The sequence below is a fragment of the Urocampus carinirostris genome, chromosome 13, assembly GCF_059441175.1.
Source record: "Urocampus carinirostris isolate Australia breed hairy pipefish chromosome 13, RoL_Ucar_1.0, whole genome shotgun sequence".
NCBI lineage: Eukaryota > Metazoa > Chordata > Actinopteri > Syngnathiformes > Syngnathidae > Urocampus > Urocampus carinirostris.
This window is the reverse complement of record NC_142361.1, coordinates 36,482,037-36,501,610: the sequence shown is the minus strand read 5'-3', so window position 1 is coordinate 36,501,610 and position 19,574 is coordinate 36,482,037. Positions and strand designations below refer to the sequence as shown.

Below are 19,574 nucleotides of genomic sequence, written 5' to 3'. Positions count from 1 at the left end.
CCAACATCATTTTTACCGTTCCATGTGTTTCGTTACTCCCCGAGCCTGCACAAAATTGAGTCATTTTATTCATATTTAGTTTATTTTGTCTTCTACCCCCCATTAACCGCGATAACCGAGGTCCCACTGTAACGTCATTCGTCGTGAAAGGTAAAATAACGACCGCTAGATGGCAGTACAGCAAAACGTTAAAAGTGATTTTTACCTTTAACGATTTAATTTTTTTAATTATTTTTTTTATCAGAATAATGAGATAAATACTTATATATATACTCCACTATCCGAATTGTTCTAGAAGTTTCCGGGAAAATCTATCACTGGCGGGCGGTTGCCAGTGGTTCCATGGTGTAATGGTTAGCACTCTGGACTCTGAATCCAGCGATCCGAGTTCAAATCTCGGTGGAACCTGAACATTTTTCCTTTGAATAAAAGTACTGAAGACTCTAAATCAAGTTGCACAGATAATGGTGGGGCCATTGTAATTTCCTCGTCATCCTGTATCATCTTTAGCAGGCTGTGTCGGACGTTTTAGAATTTGTTGTATTACTCAAAATGGCCAGCAGATGGCAGTGTTTTATATTATTCTCAGATTTTTAAAGACCCAGAAAATTCCTAATTTTAGTCCTAGAAAACAAAAGAATACTAAATAAAGAAATCAAATACGGTGAATTTAAAAACATTATTTTATGGTATTGACGTTATTCTGTGAAGGTGTGGGAATATATCCATATCGCCTACTTTAATGTTTTATTCAGTTAGAGCTTGTTAGTGTCTTAACATACTCGGCGTTTTCTTATTTTAATGTTTTGTTCACTGTTGTCATTGTTCCATCCAGTGTGGGAATGGTTCTTTCATTTCCCTTTCATGTTTTGTTCCTTTTGAACTCGATGGCGTTGGAACATGATGTATTTGCCCAGGACACACCACAGGAAATGGTGCTAGTGGTTAAGGGATAAAAAGACCCACCCACCTAGTTGTTTTATCCAAGCGTCCTCGTTTTCATGTTTTGTTCAGTTAGAACAAGTTAAGATCCCAACATACAGTCTTCTCTTACTTTCATGTTTTTTCCAGTTACAGAACTCCAGTCGGTGTGGCTACAGCCTAGACACCAGTGAGTGTTTTCTGTGTCTTCTCCTTTCACATTTTGTTCAGTTAGAGCTTGTTAGTATCCTAACATACTTGGCATTGTCTTACTTCAATATTTTGTTCATTGTTGTCATTGTTCAATCCAGTGTGGGAATGGTTCTTTCATTTCTCTTTCATATTTTGTTCCTTTTGAACCCGATCGCGTTGGAACATTATGTATTTGCCCAAGACACACCACAAGAAATGGTGTCCCTATGACGCTCGTGGTTAAAGGGATATAAGCACCCACCCACCCAGTTGTTTTATCCACGCGTCCTCTCTTTCATGTTTTGTTCAGTGAGAAGAAGTTAAGATTCCAACATACAGTGTTCTCTTCCTTTCATGTTTTTTCCAGTTACACAACTCCAGTCGGTGTGGCTACAGCATAGACACCACTGAGTGTGTTTTCTGTGTCTTCTCCTTTCACATTTTGTTTAGTTAGAGCTTGTTAGTGTCCTAACATACTTGGCATTGTCTTACTTCAATGTTTTGTTCATTGTTGTCATTGTTCCATCCAGTGTGGGAATGGTTCTTTCATTTCTCTTTCATATTTTGTTCCTTTTGAACCCGGTGGCGTTGGAACATTATGTATTTGCCCAGGACACACCACAGGAAATGGTGCTAGTGGTTAAGGGATAAAAAGACCCACCCACCCAGTTGTTTTATCCACGCGTCCTCTCTTTCATGTTTTGTTCAGTTAGGAGAAGTTAAGATTCCAACATACAGTGTTCTCTTACTTTCATGTTTTTTCCAGTTACAGAACTCCAGTCGGTGTGGCTACAGCCTAGACACCAGTGAGTGTTTTCTGTGTCTTCTCCTTTCACATTTTGTTCAGTTAGAGCTTGTTAGTATCCTAACATACTTGGCATTGTCTTACTTCAATATTTTGTTCATTGTTGTCATTGTTCAATCCAGTGTGGGAATGGTTCTTTCATTTCTCTTTCATATTTTGTTCCTTTTGAACCCGATCGCGTTGGAACATTATGTATTTGCCCAAGACACACCACAAGAAATGGTGTCCCTATGACGCTCGTGGTTAAAGGGATATAAGCACCCACCCACCCAGTTGTTTTATCCACGCGTCCTCTCTTTCATGTTTTGTTCAGTGAGAAGAAGTTAAGATTCCAACATACAGTGTTCTCTTCCTTTCATGTTTTTTCCAGTTACACAACTCCAGTCGGTGTGGCTACAGCATAGACACCACTGAGTGTGTTTTCTGTGTCTTCTCCTTTCACATTTTGTTTAGTTAGAGCTTGTTAGTGTCCTAACATACTTGGCATTGTCTTACTTCAATGTTTTGTTCATTGTTGTCATTGTTCCATCCAGTGTGGGAATGGTTCTTTCATTTCTCTTTCATATTTTGTTCCTTTTGAACCCGGTGGCGTTGGAACATTATGTATTTGCCCAGGACACACCACAGGAAATGGTGCTAGTGGTTAAGGGATAAAAAGACCCACCCACCCAGTTGTTTTATCCACGCGTCCTCTCTTTCATGTTTTGTTCAGTTAGGAGAAGTTAAGATTCCAACATACAGTGTTCTCTTACTTTCATGTTTTTTCCAGTTACAGAACTCCAGTCGGTGTGGCTACAGCCTAGACACCAGTGAGTGTTTTCTGTGTCTTCTCCTTTCACATTTTGTTCAGTTAGAGCTTGTTAGTGTCCTAACTTACTTGGTGTTGTCCTACTTTAATGTTTTTTTCACTGTTCTCATTGTTCCATCCAGTGTGGGAATGGTTCTTTCATTTCTCTTTCATGTTTTGTTCCTTTTGAACCCGATGGCGTTGGAACATTATGTATTTGCCCAGGACACACCACAGGAAATGGTGCTGGTGTGGTTAAGGAATAAAAAGACCCACCCACCGAGTTGTTTTATCCACGCGTCCTCGTTTTCATGTTTTGTTCAGTTAGGAGAAGTCAGGGCTTGTTAAAGTCTTAACATACTTGGTGTTGTCCTACTTTAATGTTTTATTCACTGTTCTCATTGTTCCATCCAGTGTGGGAATGTTTCTTTCATTTCTTTCTCATGTTTTGTTCCTTATGAGCCCGATAGTGTTGGAACATTATGTACTTGCCCAAGACACACCACAGAAAATGGTGCCCCTACGACTCTAGTGGTTGAGGGATATAAGCGCCCACCCAGTTGTTTTCCATGCGTCCTCGCTTTCATGTTTTGTTCAGTTAGAAGAAGTTAAGATCCCAACATACAGTGTTCTCTTATTTTCATGTTTTTTCCAGTTACAGAACTCTAGTCGGTGTGGCTACAGCCTAGACACCAGTGAGTGTGATTTCTGTGTCTTCCTCCTTTCACATTTTTCAGTTAGAGTTTGTTAGTGTCCTAACATACTCGGCAATGTCTTACTTTAATGTTTTGTTCATTGTTGTCATTGTTCCATCCAGTGTGGGAATGGTTCTTTCATTTCTCTTTCATGTTTTGTTAGTTTTGGACCCGATTGCGTTGGAACATTATGTATTTGCCCAAGACACACCACAGGAAATGGTGCCCCTATGACGCTAGTAGTTAAGGAATAAAAAGACCCACCCACCCAGTTGTTTTCCACGCGTCCTTTCTTTCATGTTTTGTTCAGTTAGGAAAAGTTAAGATTCTAACATAAAGTGTTCTCTTACTTTCATGTTTTTTCCAGTTACAGAACTCCAGTCGGTGTGGCTACAGCCTAGACACCAGTGAGTGTTTTCTGTGTCTTCTCCTTTCACATTTTGTTCAGTTAGAGCTTGTTAGTGTCCTAACATACTTGGCGTTGTCTTACTTTAATGTTTTGTTCACTGCTGTCATTGTTCCCTCTAGTGTAGGAATGGTTCTTTCTATTCCCTTTCATGTTTTGTTCCTTTTGAACCCGATGGCGTTGGAACATTATGTATTTGCCCAAGACACACCACAGGAAATGGTGCCCCTATGACGCTAGTGGTTAAGGAATAAAAAGACCCACCAACCCAGTTGTTTTCCACGCGTCCTCCCTTTCATGTTTTGTTCAGTTAGGAAAAGTTAAGATTCTAACATAAAGTGTTCTTTTACTTTCATGTTTTTTCCAGTTACAGAACTCCAGTCGGTGTGGCTACAGCCTAGACACCAGTGAGTGTTTTCTGTGTCTTCTCCTTTCACATTTTGTTCAGTTAGAGCTTGTTAGTGTCCTAACATACTTGGCATTGTCTTACTTCAATGTTTTGTTCATTGTTGTCATTGTTCCCTCCAGTGTGGGAATGGTTCTTTCATTTCTCTTTCATGTTTTGTTTCTTTTGAACCTGATGGCATTGGAACATGATGTATTTGCCCAAGACACACCACAGGAAATGGTGCCCCTACAACTCTAGTGGTTGAGGGATATAAGCGCCCACCCACCCAGTTGTTTTTCACGCGTCCTCGCTTTCATGTTTTGTTCAGTTAAAAGAAGTTAAGATTCCAACATACAGTGTTCTCCTACTTTCATGTTTTTTTCCAGATACAGTCGGTGTGGCTACAGCCTAGACACCAGTGAGTGTTTTCTGTGTCTTCTCCTTTCACATTTTGTTCAGTTAGAGCTTGTTAGTGTCCTAACATACTCAGTGTTGTCTTTCTGTCATGTTTCTTTCAATTTCAGCTATTTTGCGTGACTACATACTATTTCATGGCTTTGTTGTTATGGCACTCTCATTCTGTTGTCTTCCTTTCATATTTTGTTCTCTTAGAGCTAGTTGGTGTCGGAACATAAGTTCGTATTTCCCCCGCGTCCCTTACCTTTCGTGTTTTGTTTAGTTAGAGCTGGTTGCATTTCGCCATATTCCGGTGTCTTTTTTTTGTTTTAATGTTTTGTTAATTTACACCTAGTTCTTGTTTCAATATGATGTGGCGGAGAAGCATTATGGAGCTTGCGTTAGAGTAACTTTCATGCCTTGGAATTCTGAAGATCCTTGTTTTGTTTCTGTAAAGATGCCGATCCCTTTTTTGTAAATACATGATTTTTCTATAACCTTATTCTTTGTCTACATTTATGGAATCGGCTTCCCTCGACAAAACCCGACGAAAGCGTTTCTTGACTTTAAGGCTCAATTTGGTGTACTGCACAGAAACGCAATGTGGATGCAGCTGGCTCAGTTATTTAAAACAAAGCAAATGAGGCCTGTTTTGTTTTAAAGAATGCATACTTGACAGCTGGCATCAGTCAAGCCGAGTCTAGCTGCTGTATGTCTAGAAAACAGTTAAGAAAGATTATTTTCCAAGTATTTATTTCATGTTTGAAATGTGTATTGACGGTCATGTTTTATTTTTTTAAAAAGGAAAAACAGTGACATCATCGAGTTGTCTCTTAAAGGAGCAGCATGTTTAAGAGCAGGGAAATCTGTAAAGTAGGCAAAAAAATCCTGTGCTAAATAATCATTATTTCCGAATATGATCTTGTTGTATTATTTGGGGGTAAAAAAAAAGGATTTTCATACATGAATTCACATGTTTCCAGAGACTTTTTCTTTGATAGACGTTTTCAAAATAAGGGTCTAACAAATAAAACTCAGATACATGAATTTCTTTCACAATAAATGAAATAAATATACACTTTTGTCTCAGAAGCCTATGTGATGATTGATGTTCACTATTGCACCGGGATTCAGCAATTGTATCCTCAGTAGGGTCGCGAGGGTGCTGGAGCCCATCCCAGCAATCATTGGGCAGTGGGCAGGGGACACCCTGAAAGGCATGTCTTTGGGATGTGGGAGGAAACCGGAGGGCCCGGCGTAAACCCACGCAAGCACGGGGAGAACATACAAACTCCGCACAGGAAGTCCGGTAGCTGGATTTGAACCCACACAGGAGGTTCCCAAGACCTTAGAACTGTGCACACGCGCTAACCACTGCGCCGCCGTGCTACCCAACTTTTTTGATATCAAATCTAAATATTAATAAACATTTGGAATTAATATAAAAACCAAACAGTCAGTAAAATGAATCCACAATTCACGTGGGCTGCGCTTAAAGGGACAGTTTACAATATTTAGTGCCTCTGTCACAGTTGCCATGGCGCCCAATTGGCCCCGACTTTGTGGAACCGGCTGCAGCTTGTTGACAGATTGGCTTCCCCACCATTTAAACCCTGTCCTGTCAATCCCCATTTGTCGGTCCGTCTGTGAACCTCTGTTTTTTCAAGGCAGGCCTTTTTACGACCTTGACTCACACCTGTCCAGTTTTTTGCTCCGGTTTGTCTCCCGCTACAAACTGTTTTGATCTCGACCGTGTCTGCTCTCCCGTCCCGAATTACGATCAGTTTTTGATCCCAACCACGTCTGCTCTCCCGTCCCGGCTTACGACTCGCTTCCGACCCTGACCACATCTTGCTCTCCCAGTCCCGGCTACCGACCAGTTTTCCGCCTCTGACACCGCCATCACTTCCGTGTTTGGATCACAAGCCGAGTACGAGGGCGAACACCGGATGGTGGGCACAGCCCTTCCTCAATAAAACTTGTGGTAAACGTTACGCGAGTGGGTCCTGTTTCTGCTCTGGTCCCGACAGCCTCCCAGCGGCACAAAAAAACTTTCATTCAGGAAAAAATACTAAGCAAAAATACATGAACTATCATACCAATGTTCATTATTGTAAAAAAAAAAAATCGTAGTTGGAGAAATTTGTATTTCTTTTACATAGCGGGTCGACGCCAGGTTTGTCTGGGATCTTGCTGCTACGCTGTGTTCTCTGTGGTATTGGTTTTTGTTCTCGTCAGACAACAGTGCCATCCAGTGGTCAAATATTACACACTGGGGCTTTCAAATATTTTTTTAATTTAAGCTGGCGGTTACAAACTATCATCTTAGGGGCCAGGGTTGCGTAGGGTTACTTTAATTGGATTACTTTTGGATTACTCCAATACCAAATATGCTAATAAAAGACAAAAGAAACTAAATATGAATAAAATGACTCAATTTTGTGCAGGCTGGGGGAGTAACGGAATACACGGAACGGCAAAAATGATGTTGGTGAACTGTATGGATTTATTTCCATTTTGTTTCTGTCGCATATTATGTTCGTTTTGCCGGAGATCAAAGAGATCAAAGCCAGGAGAGAAAGCTTACCACGTGTTGTGAGTCATCAATTTATTCATATTTAGATTATTTTGTCTTTTATTAGCATATTTGGTATTGGAGTCATCCAAAAGTCATTGAAAGTAATCCAGTTAAAGTAACCCTACCCAATCCTGCTATCATCCCAGGGGCCGCAACTGGCCCCCAGGCTGCGAGTTTGAGATCCCCGCTTTTAGCTGAATTGGAGTTCTGGATGGGTGATTGTGGTTTTCTTTGCTTTTTTTCTTTTTTTTCCGTGGCAATGTCGAAAAAAAGTGTCCCCCTTCTCACTTCCTTTTCTGGTATCTGCTCAAAGACCCCCGTGCGTCCTCCCCTCCTCCATCCACCTTAACTCCGCCTCCAAGTCCTTCAAACTCTACCCAAACTTTTCCCTCGACCGCGACCTCATCGAGCAGGACCCGAGCCTGAACCAGAACCAGAAGACGCTCGACGATCTACGAGCATGGCTTGCTGGGGGCTCTTCTGCGCTTCTTTAATGGCCATTTTGGTCTCGGCGCAAACTTTAACACCACGAGACTTTTTCCCGTTCGGACCAAACGCCGGAGACCAAGAACTGGACCCCGGTGATGACGTCACGGGCACTCTTGAACTGCAAAAGCCCGTCTTGTTTTATGACGGGACGTTTCAGAGTATTTTTGTGAGTATCCTTTCCAGTATTTGGTGGTGCTTCTTGCGTCATGACGCACGCTTGGGTGGCCTATCGCGAGATAACGCGAAACTTTTGGAATGCACCTCGCATTCTTGCAGCTTGAGGTTATCACTTTCCTGTTGACCCTTGGCTCAAAGTTCGAGCGTTGACCCAAAACGTTGCTTTCCTGCTCTTTCCTGTCATGATCCAGCATGTCAGGAGAAGCCTTTTCCCTAAATGGAGACGCAAAATGAGATTCTTTTGCAGCAAAAACGAATCAGTATCCCATTGCGTTCAGGAACAGAACAAGGACATTTATTAGATCTTCGAAATTCAAAGTTATGTAAGTTACTCTAACACATCCCTGCTACCAAATGTTGAAAAACTGACCAGCAATAACTGAACCAAACATTAAAATTGGAAGACAAACGATGTGTAGGGACACCAACTAACTCAACAAAACAAGAAAGGACACATCGCGAAATATGTTGGAATACTAACCGGCTCTGACTGAACAAAACAAGAAATTAAATGACAATGAGGGACATGTTGAACTACATCTAAAGGAACAAAACATGCTAAGAGGGATAGGTAGGAACACAAACTAACTCTAAGTGAACAAAACAAGAAAGTAAGACACCATCAAATATGTTGGAATACCAACTAGGCCTAACTGAACAAAACATTAAAGGGGAACAACATATTATATGTTAAAATACAAAACTCGAATGAAAGAGGGCCCAGGGAACACTAGACTATGCATCCTTGCTACATAATGTTGAAACACTAACTAGCTGTAACTGAACAAAACATGAAACTAAGATTCCACAGGTTATGTTGGAAGACAAACTAAAACAAGAAAGGAAAACAACATGAAATATGTTGAAAGAGCTTTGACTTAACACAACATGAAAGAAAAAACAATGAGCGAAATGTTGGAATACCAAGTAGTTGTAACAGGACAAAACACAAAAGGAAACTTACACAGGAAACACCTGCGGAAAGAACAATCACATAATGTTGAACAACTAACTACATCTAAATGAACAAAATATTAAAGAGAAATCGCAGGAAATTTTGGAACACAAACCAGCTCTAACTCAACCAAACATTAAAATTGGAAGACACACGATGTGTAGGGACACCAACTAACTCAACAAAACAAGAAAGGACACATCGCAGAATATGTTAGAATACTAACTGGCTCTGACTGAACAAAACAAGAAATTAAATGACAATGAGGGACATGTTAAACTACATCTAAAGGAACAAAACATGCAAAGAGGGATAGGTAGGAACAAAAACTAACTCTAATTGAACAAAACAAAAAAGTAAGACACCATCATATATGTTGGAATACCAACTTGGCCTAACCGAACAAAACATTAAAGGGGAACAACATATTATATGTTAAAATACAAAACTCGAAAGAGGGCCCAGGGAACACTAGACTAGACTATGCATCCTTACTACATAATGTTGAAACACTAACTAGCTGTAACTGAAGAAAACATGAAAATCCAAAGACGAAGGATATGCAGGAACACCAACTCGCTGTAACTCAACAAAACATGGAACTACGATGCCACAGGTTATGTTGGAAGACAAACTAAAGCAAGAAAGGAAAACAACATGAAATATGTTGAAACAGCTTTGACTTAACACAACATGAAAGAAAAACAATGAGCGAAATGTTGGAATACGAAGTAGTTGTAACAGGACAAAACACAAAAGAAAACTTACACAGGAAACACATGCGGAAAGAACAATCACATAATGTTGAACAACTAACTACATCTAAATGAACAAAATATTAAAGAGAAATCGCAGGAAATTTTGGAACACAAACGAGCTCGAATTGAATTAAACATTAAAATTGGAAGACACACGATGTGTAGGGACACCAACTAACTCAACAAAACAAGAAAGGACACATCGCAGAATATGTTGGAACACTAACCAGCTCTGACAAAACAAGAAAATAAATGACAATGAGGGACATGTTAAAAATGAAAACTACATATAAAGGAACAAAACATGCAAAGAGGGATGTGTAGGAACACAAACTAACTCTAATTGAACAAAACAAGAAAGTAAGACACCATCATATATGTTGGAAAACCAACCAAGCTAACTGAACAAAACATTAAAGAGGGACAACATAAGATATGTTAAAAGACAAAACTCGAAAGAAAGAGGGCCCAGGGAACACTAGTCTATGCATCCTTACTACATAATGTTGAAACACTAACTAGCTGTAACTGAACAAAACATGAAAATCCAAAGACAAAGGATATGCAGGAACACCAACTCGATGAATCTCAAGAAAACATGAAACTAAGATAGCACAGGTTATGTTGGAAGACAAACTAAAACAAGAAAGGAAAATAACATGTAATTTATTGGAACAGCTCTGACTGAACACAACATGAAAGGAAAAAAACAACGAGGGATATGTTGGAATACCAAGTAGTTGTAACAGGACAAAACACAAAAGGAAGATAACACAGGGAACACACGTGGAAAGAACAACTGCATAATGCTGAAAGACTAACTACATCTAAATGAACAAAATATTAAAGGAGAAAACGCGGTAAATTTCTGAACGCAAACAAGCTCTCACTGAACAAAACATGAAAAAATCTGTGCACAGAAAAAGAACATAAATTACGAGGATCTTCACATTTCAAATACATCAGTGCAACTCTAACACAGAATGGACTGCATGTTGAAACACTAGCTAGAACTAAATGAACAAAACATGAAAGAAATATGCAGGGTATGTGGGAACACAATGTAATTCCAGCTGAACAAAACAAGAAATGAGACGATGCAGAATATGTTGAAACACTAGATTTAAATTAACAAAACATAAACACACTCGCCCTTGAAAAACATACTCAATAATATTCCAACACCAACCAACTCTAGCGGAACACAATATGAAAGGAAGACTATTAGAAACAGTTCTACATGCAGAAAAACTCACTCATTGTAACTCAACAAAACATGAAAGGGGGACAATAAAGGACACGTTCCGACGTAGGTGTAACAGAACAGAAAAAAAAACAGGAAAGTAACACAACGCAAGATGTGACGGAACACTAATTCTAACGGAACAAAATATGTAAGAAAGACCATGCAAAAAACATGACAATATAAAACAGGACACTTCCCTTTCTCTCCCGGACAGTTTTTAAATGTCACAGGAAAAAAACGCTGAAGTCCAAAAAATGTATGAAAGCTCCACCATTGTTTTAGAGAAACAATTGAGTCTTTATATTCCCAAAAATTTGGAATTTCAGCCAAAAGTTTTGAAAAACGCTTTATTTCTTTTTGAAAACACACAAAATTCAAACTTTGTCCTGTTCCTGTTACGACTATAAGATGCCTGTTTGCTATTGGTCCACGTCATCTCAAATGCCGTTCTCTTAATGGTTTGTGTCACCGCATCATAAAAATGCCGATATACCGCTGGCAGAATTACCTCCCACAATGATTTCCTTCTTTTCACTCGGTTCAGAATCTTGTACGCGGACTTTTCAAATAAGTACTTTTTTGTACTTTATTTAACGGCTATGCGTCCCGAAGCTTGCAATGATGCTAAAAAGAGAAGAAGAAGAAAAACCTGATAACCATGGAAACGGAGCTCGTGATGATCAAGAAATACGAGGAAGGCACATATGTCATTAAGTCGTAAAAAATGACGTCGAGGGGGATTTTTCCCGTTACATGACAATGACTGCTTTAACGATCGTCATCTAGGAATAAATCTTTTCTTCTTTCCTTTTATGTTCCGTTACCCAACACAAACATATGAGTCATCCCCAGTTAAGATATTGTTTACGCAACAGATGCTATGAAGTCACGTCTGTGTCTGTGCCCTGAAGGGGAAAACTCAACATTTTTACAAGCCTTAAAAAAATAAATACTGGTGTCTAAACTAACAAAAACTCCGACATTTCGAAATGAAAGTCATGAAATTTTTATTGCTTTTGTTGTAAAAAATGTCAACAAAAAAATATCCATTTAAAAGAGTCATAAAACAGAGGTCTCCAACGTGGTGCCCGCGGGCACTAAGGTGGTCCCCAATGACAGTTGAAGTGCCTGCGCAGTTCTTTTGAAAACAGCTTGGTCATCGTGATTTTCTAGTCAAATGTATTGTATTAACGAGTCTATTTAACCCATTTTTTAACCATTAACCTGGTAATAACATAGTAATAACATGATAAGCTGTTATTTTAGAATTCAAATGAAAAAATTCTAGTTCACGGGCTTCATGGACAAAAAAAATGTATTCAAGTATTGCTATAATTTTTAAGCAACTCCTTAAAAGAATAGAATGTATTAAACATGTATTTAATTATTTTTTGTTGATTTATTTTACAGGAAATACAACAAACTAAATTATAATGAATGGGTTTTAAAGGCAAATGAGCAAAAAATGCGCAGTTAGCTAGCTATCTGGCTACCTTTTTAGCTTAGTAGCTAGCTATCTTCCTACCTTTTTAGCTATTAAGCAAACGATATAGCTATTTTTCTGATACCTTTTTAGCTTTGTAGCTAGCTATCTTCCTATCTTTTTAGCTATTTAGCAAGCGATATAGCCAGCGATCTGACTACCCTTTTGGCTTTTTAGCAAGCAATCTAGCTAGCTATCTGGTTACATTTTTACCTTTGTAGGTAGCTATCTTCCTACCTTTTTAGCTATTTAGCAAACAAAATAGATAGCTATCTGGTTACCTTTTTAGCTTTGTAGCTAGCTATCTCCCTACCTTTTTAGCTATTAAGCAAACGATATAGCTAGCGATCTAGTTACCTTTCTAGCTATTTAGCAAGCAATCTAGCTAGCTATCTGGTTACCTTTTTAGCTTTGTAGCTAGCTATCTTCCTACCTTTTTAGCTATTTAACAAGCGATATAGCTAGCTATCTGACTACCGTTTCAGCTATTTAGCAAGTCATATAGCTAGCTATCTGGCTACCTTTTTAGCTTTGTAGCCAGCTATCTTCCTACCCTTTTGGCTTTTTAGTAAGCAATCTAGCTAGCTATCTGGTTACATTTTTAGCTTTGTAGCTTGCTATCTTCCTACCTTTTTAGCTATTTAGCAAGCGATATAGCTTTCGATCTGACTACCGTTTTAGCTATTTAGCAAGCCATATAGCTAGCTATCTGGCTACCTTTTTAGCTTTGTAGCCAGCTATCTTCCTACCCTTTTGGCTTTTTAGCAAGCAATCTAGCTAGCTAGCTGGTTACCTTTTTAGCTTTGTAGCTAGCTATCTTCCTATTTTTTTAGCTATCTAGCAAACAATCTGGCTAGCTATCTGGTTACCTTTTTAGCTTTGTAGCTAGCTATTTTCCTACCTTTTTAGCTATTTAGCAAACATTCTGGCTAGCTATCTGGTTGCCTTTTTAGCTTTGTAGCTAGCTATCTTCCTACCTTTTTAGCTATTCAGCAAACAATCTGGCTAGCTATCTGGTTACCTTTTTAGCTTTGTAGCCAGCTATCTTCCTACCCTTTTGGCTTTTTAGCAAGCAATCTAGCTAGCTATCTGGTTACCTTTTTAGCTTTGTAGCTAGCTATCTTCCTACCTTTTTAGCTATTTAGCAAACAATCTGGCTAGCTATCTGGTTACCTTTTTAGCTTTGTAGCTAGCTATCTTCCTACCTTTTTAGCTATTTAGCAAACAATCTGGCTAGCTATCTGGTTGCCTTTTTTAGCTTTGTAGCTAGCTATCTTCCTACCTTTTTAGCTATTTAGCAAACAATCTGGCTAGCTATCTGGTTACCTTTTTAGCTTTGTAGCTAGCTATTTTCCTACCTTTTTAGCTATTTAGCAAACATTCTGGCTAGCTATCTGGTTGCCTTTTTAGCTTTGTAGCTAGCTATCTTCCTACCTTTTTAGCTATTTAGCAAACATTCTGGCTAGCTATCTGGTTGCCTTTTTAGCTTTGTAGCTAGCTATCTTCCTACCTTTTTAGATATTTAGCAAACAATCTGGCTAGCTATCTGGTTACCTTTTTAGCTTTGTAGCTAGCTATCTTCCTACCTTTTTAGCTATTTAGCAAACACTCTGGCTAGCTATCTGGTTGCCTTTTTAGCTTTGTAGCTAGCTATTTTCCTACCTTTTTAGCTATTTAGCAAACATTCTGGATAGCTATCTGGTTACCTTTTTAGCTTTGTAGCTAGCTATCTTCCTAATCGAAGGTAGCATGAAAAATAATTTAGTGGGCTTTAATTTAAACATTTTTTTGACAGTTGTAATAAAAAATGTTAAGATCAATTAAACACATCATTTAAAACGATGGGCTTTTTTGAGTATGTGAAAAACAGTTTGATTTATTTTCATGTTTTATGTTTCCCTTTATTTTATTATTATTTTTTTAGTATTATTATTATTATTATTTTACCAGGCTCCTATTGTTTCTGATCTGTGATAGATTCTCTTAGCATTATTTCTGTATTTTTTTCACAGTTCATTCTTAAAAACTATTTTTAAAACCCAGAAAATTGAATTTGAATAAACTGAAGCTAAAATCGAAATCAACATAAAATAAATACAAAATAAAAATAAAATAAACATGGGAATAAAACAAAACAACTCTGCCCAAATTTGCAAAAAAATGTAATTTTTTTTTTAAATGGAATAAAGTCTTTTTCAATTCTTTGAGCGTAAAAGAAACACAAATCCTCTCAATCTGTTCTTCGAAGAATCCCCAAAACGTTTTTCCCAGCGTCTTCGTCAGTTCCAGCCAGGAAGCGCCTGTAATCCCGATTACCCGGTGTCCTCTGGGGGCCTTTTGACGGGGCCAAAGACAGGAAACTCTCTTCTTCTACTCGACGCCCACCCCCGATTAGGAAATGGAAATGGGGGGAGGGCGTCCCAGCGTTTTTTTCGTCACAAAGCAGGCTCATCTCTTTTTTTTTCAGTTATATTTTTAAAGTCCATATTTAATTAGGTTCAATCGTGTTTTTTTGAATTTTCGGGTTTATTTTCACCTCTATTTATATTGTTACCACAAATGTCAAATAACGGTAACATGTGTGAAATATTCACAGTTCAAATAGGACACACTGTGCACATTTCCCTGCTCTTAAACATGCTGTGCCTTTAAGTGACAATTGAGAATGTGTATATGGATCAATTCTGTTTCTTTTTTGTAAGGTCTGCGCCAACATTTTTGTCATCGTGTGTTCTTAAGGCCTACATTGAAGTTTTTTGAACATGTTTTTACTTACAGTATTTAGTTTGACTTCTGTTTACTTTATAATTACCAAATCTCAAACCATGGAAACATCTGTGATTTTTTTTCCCAATTAAACTACCATGCGGATGTCAGGGCGGCAGTAGCTCAGGAGGTAGAGCGCTCGTCTTGGGATCAAGGGATCCCAGTTCGAATCCCGGCTCGTCCGTGTTAGATGTCGAAGTGTCCTTGGGTAAGACACTGTACCCCTAATACCCCCAATAAGCAGGTTAGCGCCTTACTGCAAGGCCGCTATTGGGAAATGTGGAGCACATTGTAAAGCGCTTTGGGAAGTCATTGACTTGAAAAGCGCTATAGAAATGCAGATGTCATTTCATGTCAATACTCTTAAACACTGTGCCTTTAAGGGGCGATTGATGATGTTTAAATGTTGGTCTGGAGAGCGATGGCTGTAGTTGCCCAAGACAAAGGGATACAGCGAACCGACCCTATGTATTATTACTATTTATTTTGATATTTTCGTCTATTTAGTCCAGATCTAACATTTTTAAAATCATGTTTTTCAAGTTCCACATTTACATTTTTGGAAATCATGTTTCTGTCATGCCATTGCCATTGAGCCCAATTGGCCCCGCCCGTGGGCGCCAGCTGCAGCTTGTTGACAGATTGGCTCCCTGTCAGTATTTAAACTCTGCCCTGCCAGTCCCCTTTTGTCGGTCCGTCTGCAAATCTCAGTTTTTTTTGCGGCCTTTTTCGCCTGCTCCTATTTTGTCACCCGTTACGACCTGTTTTGATCTCGACCAAGTCTGCTCTCCCGTCCCGAACTACGACCCGTTTTTGTTCTCGACCACGTCTATTCTCCTCTCCTGGCTTTCGACTTTTTCTGTTCCCGACACCGCCATCGCTTGCCAAAGAAGTCCCACTTCCGCGTCTGAGCAAACTACTCCGGATCGTGTGTACACTCCTTTTCCTTCTTCCCAATAAAACTGTGAGAAACGTTACGCGAATGGGTCCTGTCTCTGGTCCTGACGTTTAAAAAAAAAAAAGACGGAATATAAGGTTTTAAGCTCTACATATAATTATACGTTGTCTGAGTGTGTTTTCGTCCCAATGCATCCTGTGTTCATCGGCGCTAGGCATCATTAGCCTAATGAGTCTGGGGTCCACATCAAAGTGTGTGTGGGGTGGAGGGCACGTGGGACCCCCATTATTTTCCACGTGTCCGCCCCAGTTTCCATGAACAAAGCGCTTCTCAGTTTTATCACGTGTCCCGTTTTTGTTCCAGGTCAACACGAACGGCTTCGTGGCCACGGCCCAGCCCAAGAGCGAGTCCACCTACCTGGGAAAAATGCCCGCCCCCTTCGGGATGATGGCCGCCCTGCACGGAGACCTGGACACGGGAGACGGGGTGGGAAAAGTTTTTTTCCGGGAGGACGAAAACCCGGACGTGCTGACTCGGGCCGCCCGGCACATCAATCGGGCTTTTCCGGACGACCAGGAAGTGAACCCCACCCACGTGGTGGTCGTCACCTGGGTGAACGTCGCCCCGAAGGACCACGCCCAAGATGGCGGCGATAAGAAAGTAGGAAAATACAGACTTTAAAGTGGAGTTTAAAATGCTTAAAACTTTGTTTGGTGGCTGGCTGTAGATAAGGTCTAAGTTGTGGTGCAAGTGGCATAGTTTAAAATTCTCAGGTACAAACCGGGTCGGTAGCCAGGACTGGGAGAGCAAGACGTGGTCGGGGTCGAAAAGCGAGTCGTAAGCCAGAACAGGAGAGTAGATGTAGTCGGGGACAAAAGAGGTCGTAAGCCGGTATGGGAGAACAGACGTGGTTTGGAGCAAAACGGGTCGTAGCCGGAGACAGACTGGAGCAAAAAAGGCACAGGTGGGAGTCAGGGTTGAAAAAGGCTTTCCTAGTATTCACTGAGGTTGACAACAGGAAACAGACAGGACACTATGTGTTTTACACGTAAACATCAAAACCTGCACTAAAAGCAGGTCTAAGTTGGGGTGCAAGTGGCATAGTTCAAAAATATCAGGTACAAACCCGGTCGGTAGCCAGGACTGGGAGAGCAAGACGTGGTCGGGGTCGAAAGTGAGTCGTAAGCCAGAACGGGAGAGTAGATGTAGTCAGGGACAAAAAGAGGTCGTAATCCGGGACGGGAGAATAGATGCAGTCGGGGACAAAAGAGGTCGTAAGCCGGGACGGGAGAACAGACGTGGTTTGGAGCAAAACGGGTCGTAGCCGGAGACAGACGGGAGCAAAAAAAGGACAGGTGGGAGTCAGGGTTGAAAAAGGCTTTCCTTAAACCTTTGTTTGGTGGCTGGCTGTAGATTAGACCTAAGATCAGGTAAAATCAGGTCTAAGTTGTGGTGCAAGTGGCATAGTTCTCAGGTACAAACCGGGTCGGTAGCCAGAACGGGAGAGTAGACGTAGTCGGGGACAAAAAGAGGTCGTAATCCAGAACAGGAGAATAGATGTAGTTGGTGACAAAAGAGGTCGTAAGCCGGGACGGGAGAACAGACGTGGTTAGGAGCAAAACGGGTCGTAGCCGGAGACAGACGGGAGCAAAAAAGGGACAGGTGGGAGTCAGGGTTGAAAAAGGCTTTCCTTAAACCTTTGTTTGGTGGCTGGCTGTAGATTAGGCCTAAGATCAGGTAAAATCAGGTCTAAGTTGTGGTGTAAGTGGCATAGTTCTCAGGTACAAACCGGGTCGGTAGCCAGAACGGGAGAGTAGACGTAGTCGGGGACAAAAAGAGGTCGTAATCCGGAACGGGAGAATAGATGTAGTCGGGGACAAAAGAGGTCGTAAGCCGGTATGGGAGAACAGACGTGGTTTGGAGCAAAACGGGTCGTAGCCGGAGACAGACTGGAGCAAAAAAGGCACAGGTGGGAGTCAGGGTTGAAAAAGGCTTTCCTAGTATTCACTGAGGTTGACAACAGGAAACAGACAGGACACTATGTGTTTTACACGTAAACATCAAAACCTGCACTAAAAGCAGGTCTAAGTTGCGGTGCAAGTGGTGCAATGTGTCAAACAAACAAAAACAGAATACAGAATGTCAGTTATTTAGAGTAGACTAAACTTCACATCAGGTACACAGAAATGTGTTTCTGAAGATGAAATATAAATAAATATCTGTCTTCAATAATGTATTTATAGTTATTTGTAATACCTCTACTGTCAAGAACCGAAACAGGATCAGGACCCAAACGCGTGACGTCTCACACAAGCCTTTCACTTTACGGGAAATGGGGAGTCATGCACATAAGGCAGCAGTCTGGCTTGAAACGATAGGAAGCCAGAGGCCGACGAGATCGATATCGGACAGATGGGGTCGATACGGGACGTTAGAGACAGGATAGTTAATGAAACAGAATATCGAAAATAAACAGGACAAACTAGACGGGAACGAAACTGGAAATCGATATTTAACAGGACAAAATAAACGGGAACAATACCGGACAGGAAGTACCAATAGGAAAACAAGACCGAGTCAGAACTCACGTTTTGTGGGGCAGAGGTTTGTTGACGGACTCACCAAAGAAAAATGAGAGCTTTGATCTTAAAAAGACGCAAAGCCAATCTGTCAATGAGCCGCAGCTGGCCCCATGGCAACCATGACAGTTTACTGACAATTCTTATTCTATTATCAATATTTTTTATTTCATATGCAAAAAAATTCAATACTATCTTATCCAGAAATATTTTTTATTTACCATACTCTTGCCTACTGTGCTGATTACTCTGCTCTTAAACATGCTGTGCCTTTAACAGACATCTTGATGATGTTACTCTCCTTTAGCCATGCGCATTGTACATTCTTTTGGAAGCAGGAAAAGAGTGCAACAGCCTGTCTCAGACTCTCTGAAATGACTAGTTCCTTATCTCAGTCCTTATCTCATCGTTTGATGAAAATTACTTCCGCAAAAACGCCGAAACTGAAAACGATTTAACGTACTGTTCCCAAAATACATTCTTCTTTTTCTTGTCTCTGCAGAGAAACACGTTCCAACTGGCCATCGCATCGGTGGGCTCTTCTTCTTACGCGATCCTGCAGTACGCTGCGGACGGGATCGAGTACACTAGCGCCCCCGTCGGGGGAGAGAGCGTCGTTTTGCACGCCGGCTTTAGCAAAGGCCTGGTTCGAGGATTCCTCTTTTCCAGTCAGGGACCTTATTACCGGACCACAGAAGATAATGAAGCTTCTGTCAGCGCTCTGGCACAGTAAGAGTATTATATACAATATACATTCTTTTATAAAAAATGGCATCGTAATCTTAGTATTTTGTGAGTAATCAAATTACAAATATGAAGTTTGGGGGGGGACGTCATTTGAGAAAATTAGGTCATTTCCACACCTGATTTTTATGGATTGATACTGTGGAGTTACACTATATGTTTAAGGATACAATTGATGCATCCGCCGCAATATATGGCTAAAACTGTGGACTTACACTATAAAAGGACGGATACAACTGTGGAGTAACACTATATGTTTAAGGATACAATTGATGCATCTGCCATATTATAGGGCTAAAACGGTAGACTTA

General features: G+C 40.4%; 1 protein-coding gene and 1 non-coding gene across 2 annotated transcripts in view; both read left to right on the top strand.

The window, feature by feature from the left end:
* Positions 1-336: 336 nt before the first annotated feature.
* trnaq-cug (transfer RNA glutamine (anticodon CUG)) lies at positions 337-408 on the top strand. The gene has a single exon. It is a non-coding gene; the product is annotated as a tRNA-Gln (tRNA).
* Positions 409-7,518: 7,110 nt separating this feature from the next.
* nid1a (nidogen 1a) overlaps positions 7,519-19,574 on the top strand; it is a 64,000-nt gene continuing 51,944 nt past the window's right edge. Inside the window, exons 1-3 of the mRNA XM_088351688.1 lie at positions 7,519-7,823; positions 16,304-16,600; positions 19,022-19,248. Coding sequence (XP_088207814.1) covers positions 7,629-7,823; positions 16,304-16,600; positions 19,022-19,248 — 719 coding nt within the window. The 5' untranslated portion in view covers positions 7,519-7,628. The remainder of the gene's footprint in view (positions 7,824-16,303; positions 16,601-19,021; positions 19,249-19,574) is intronic.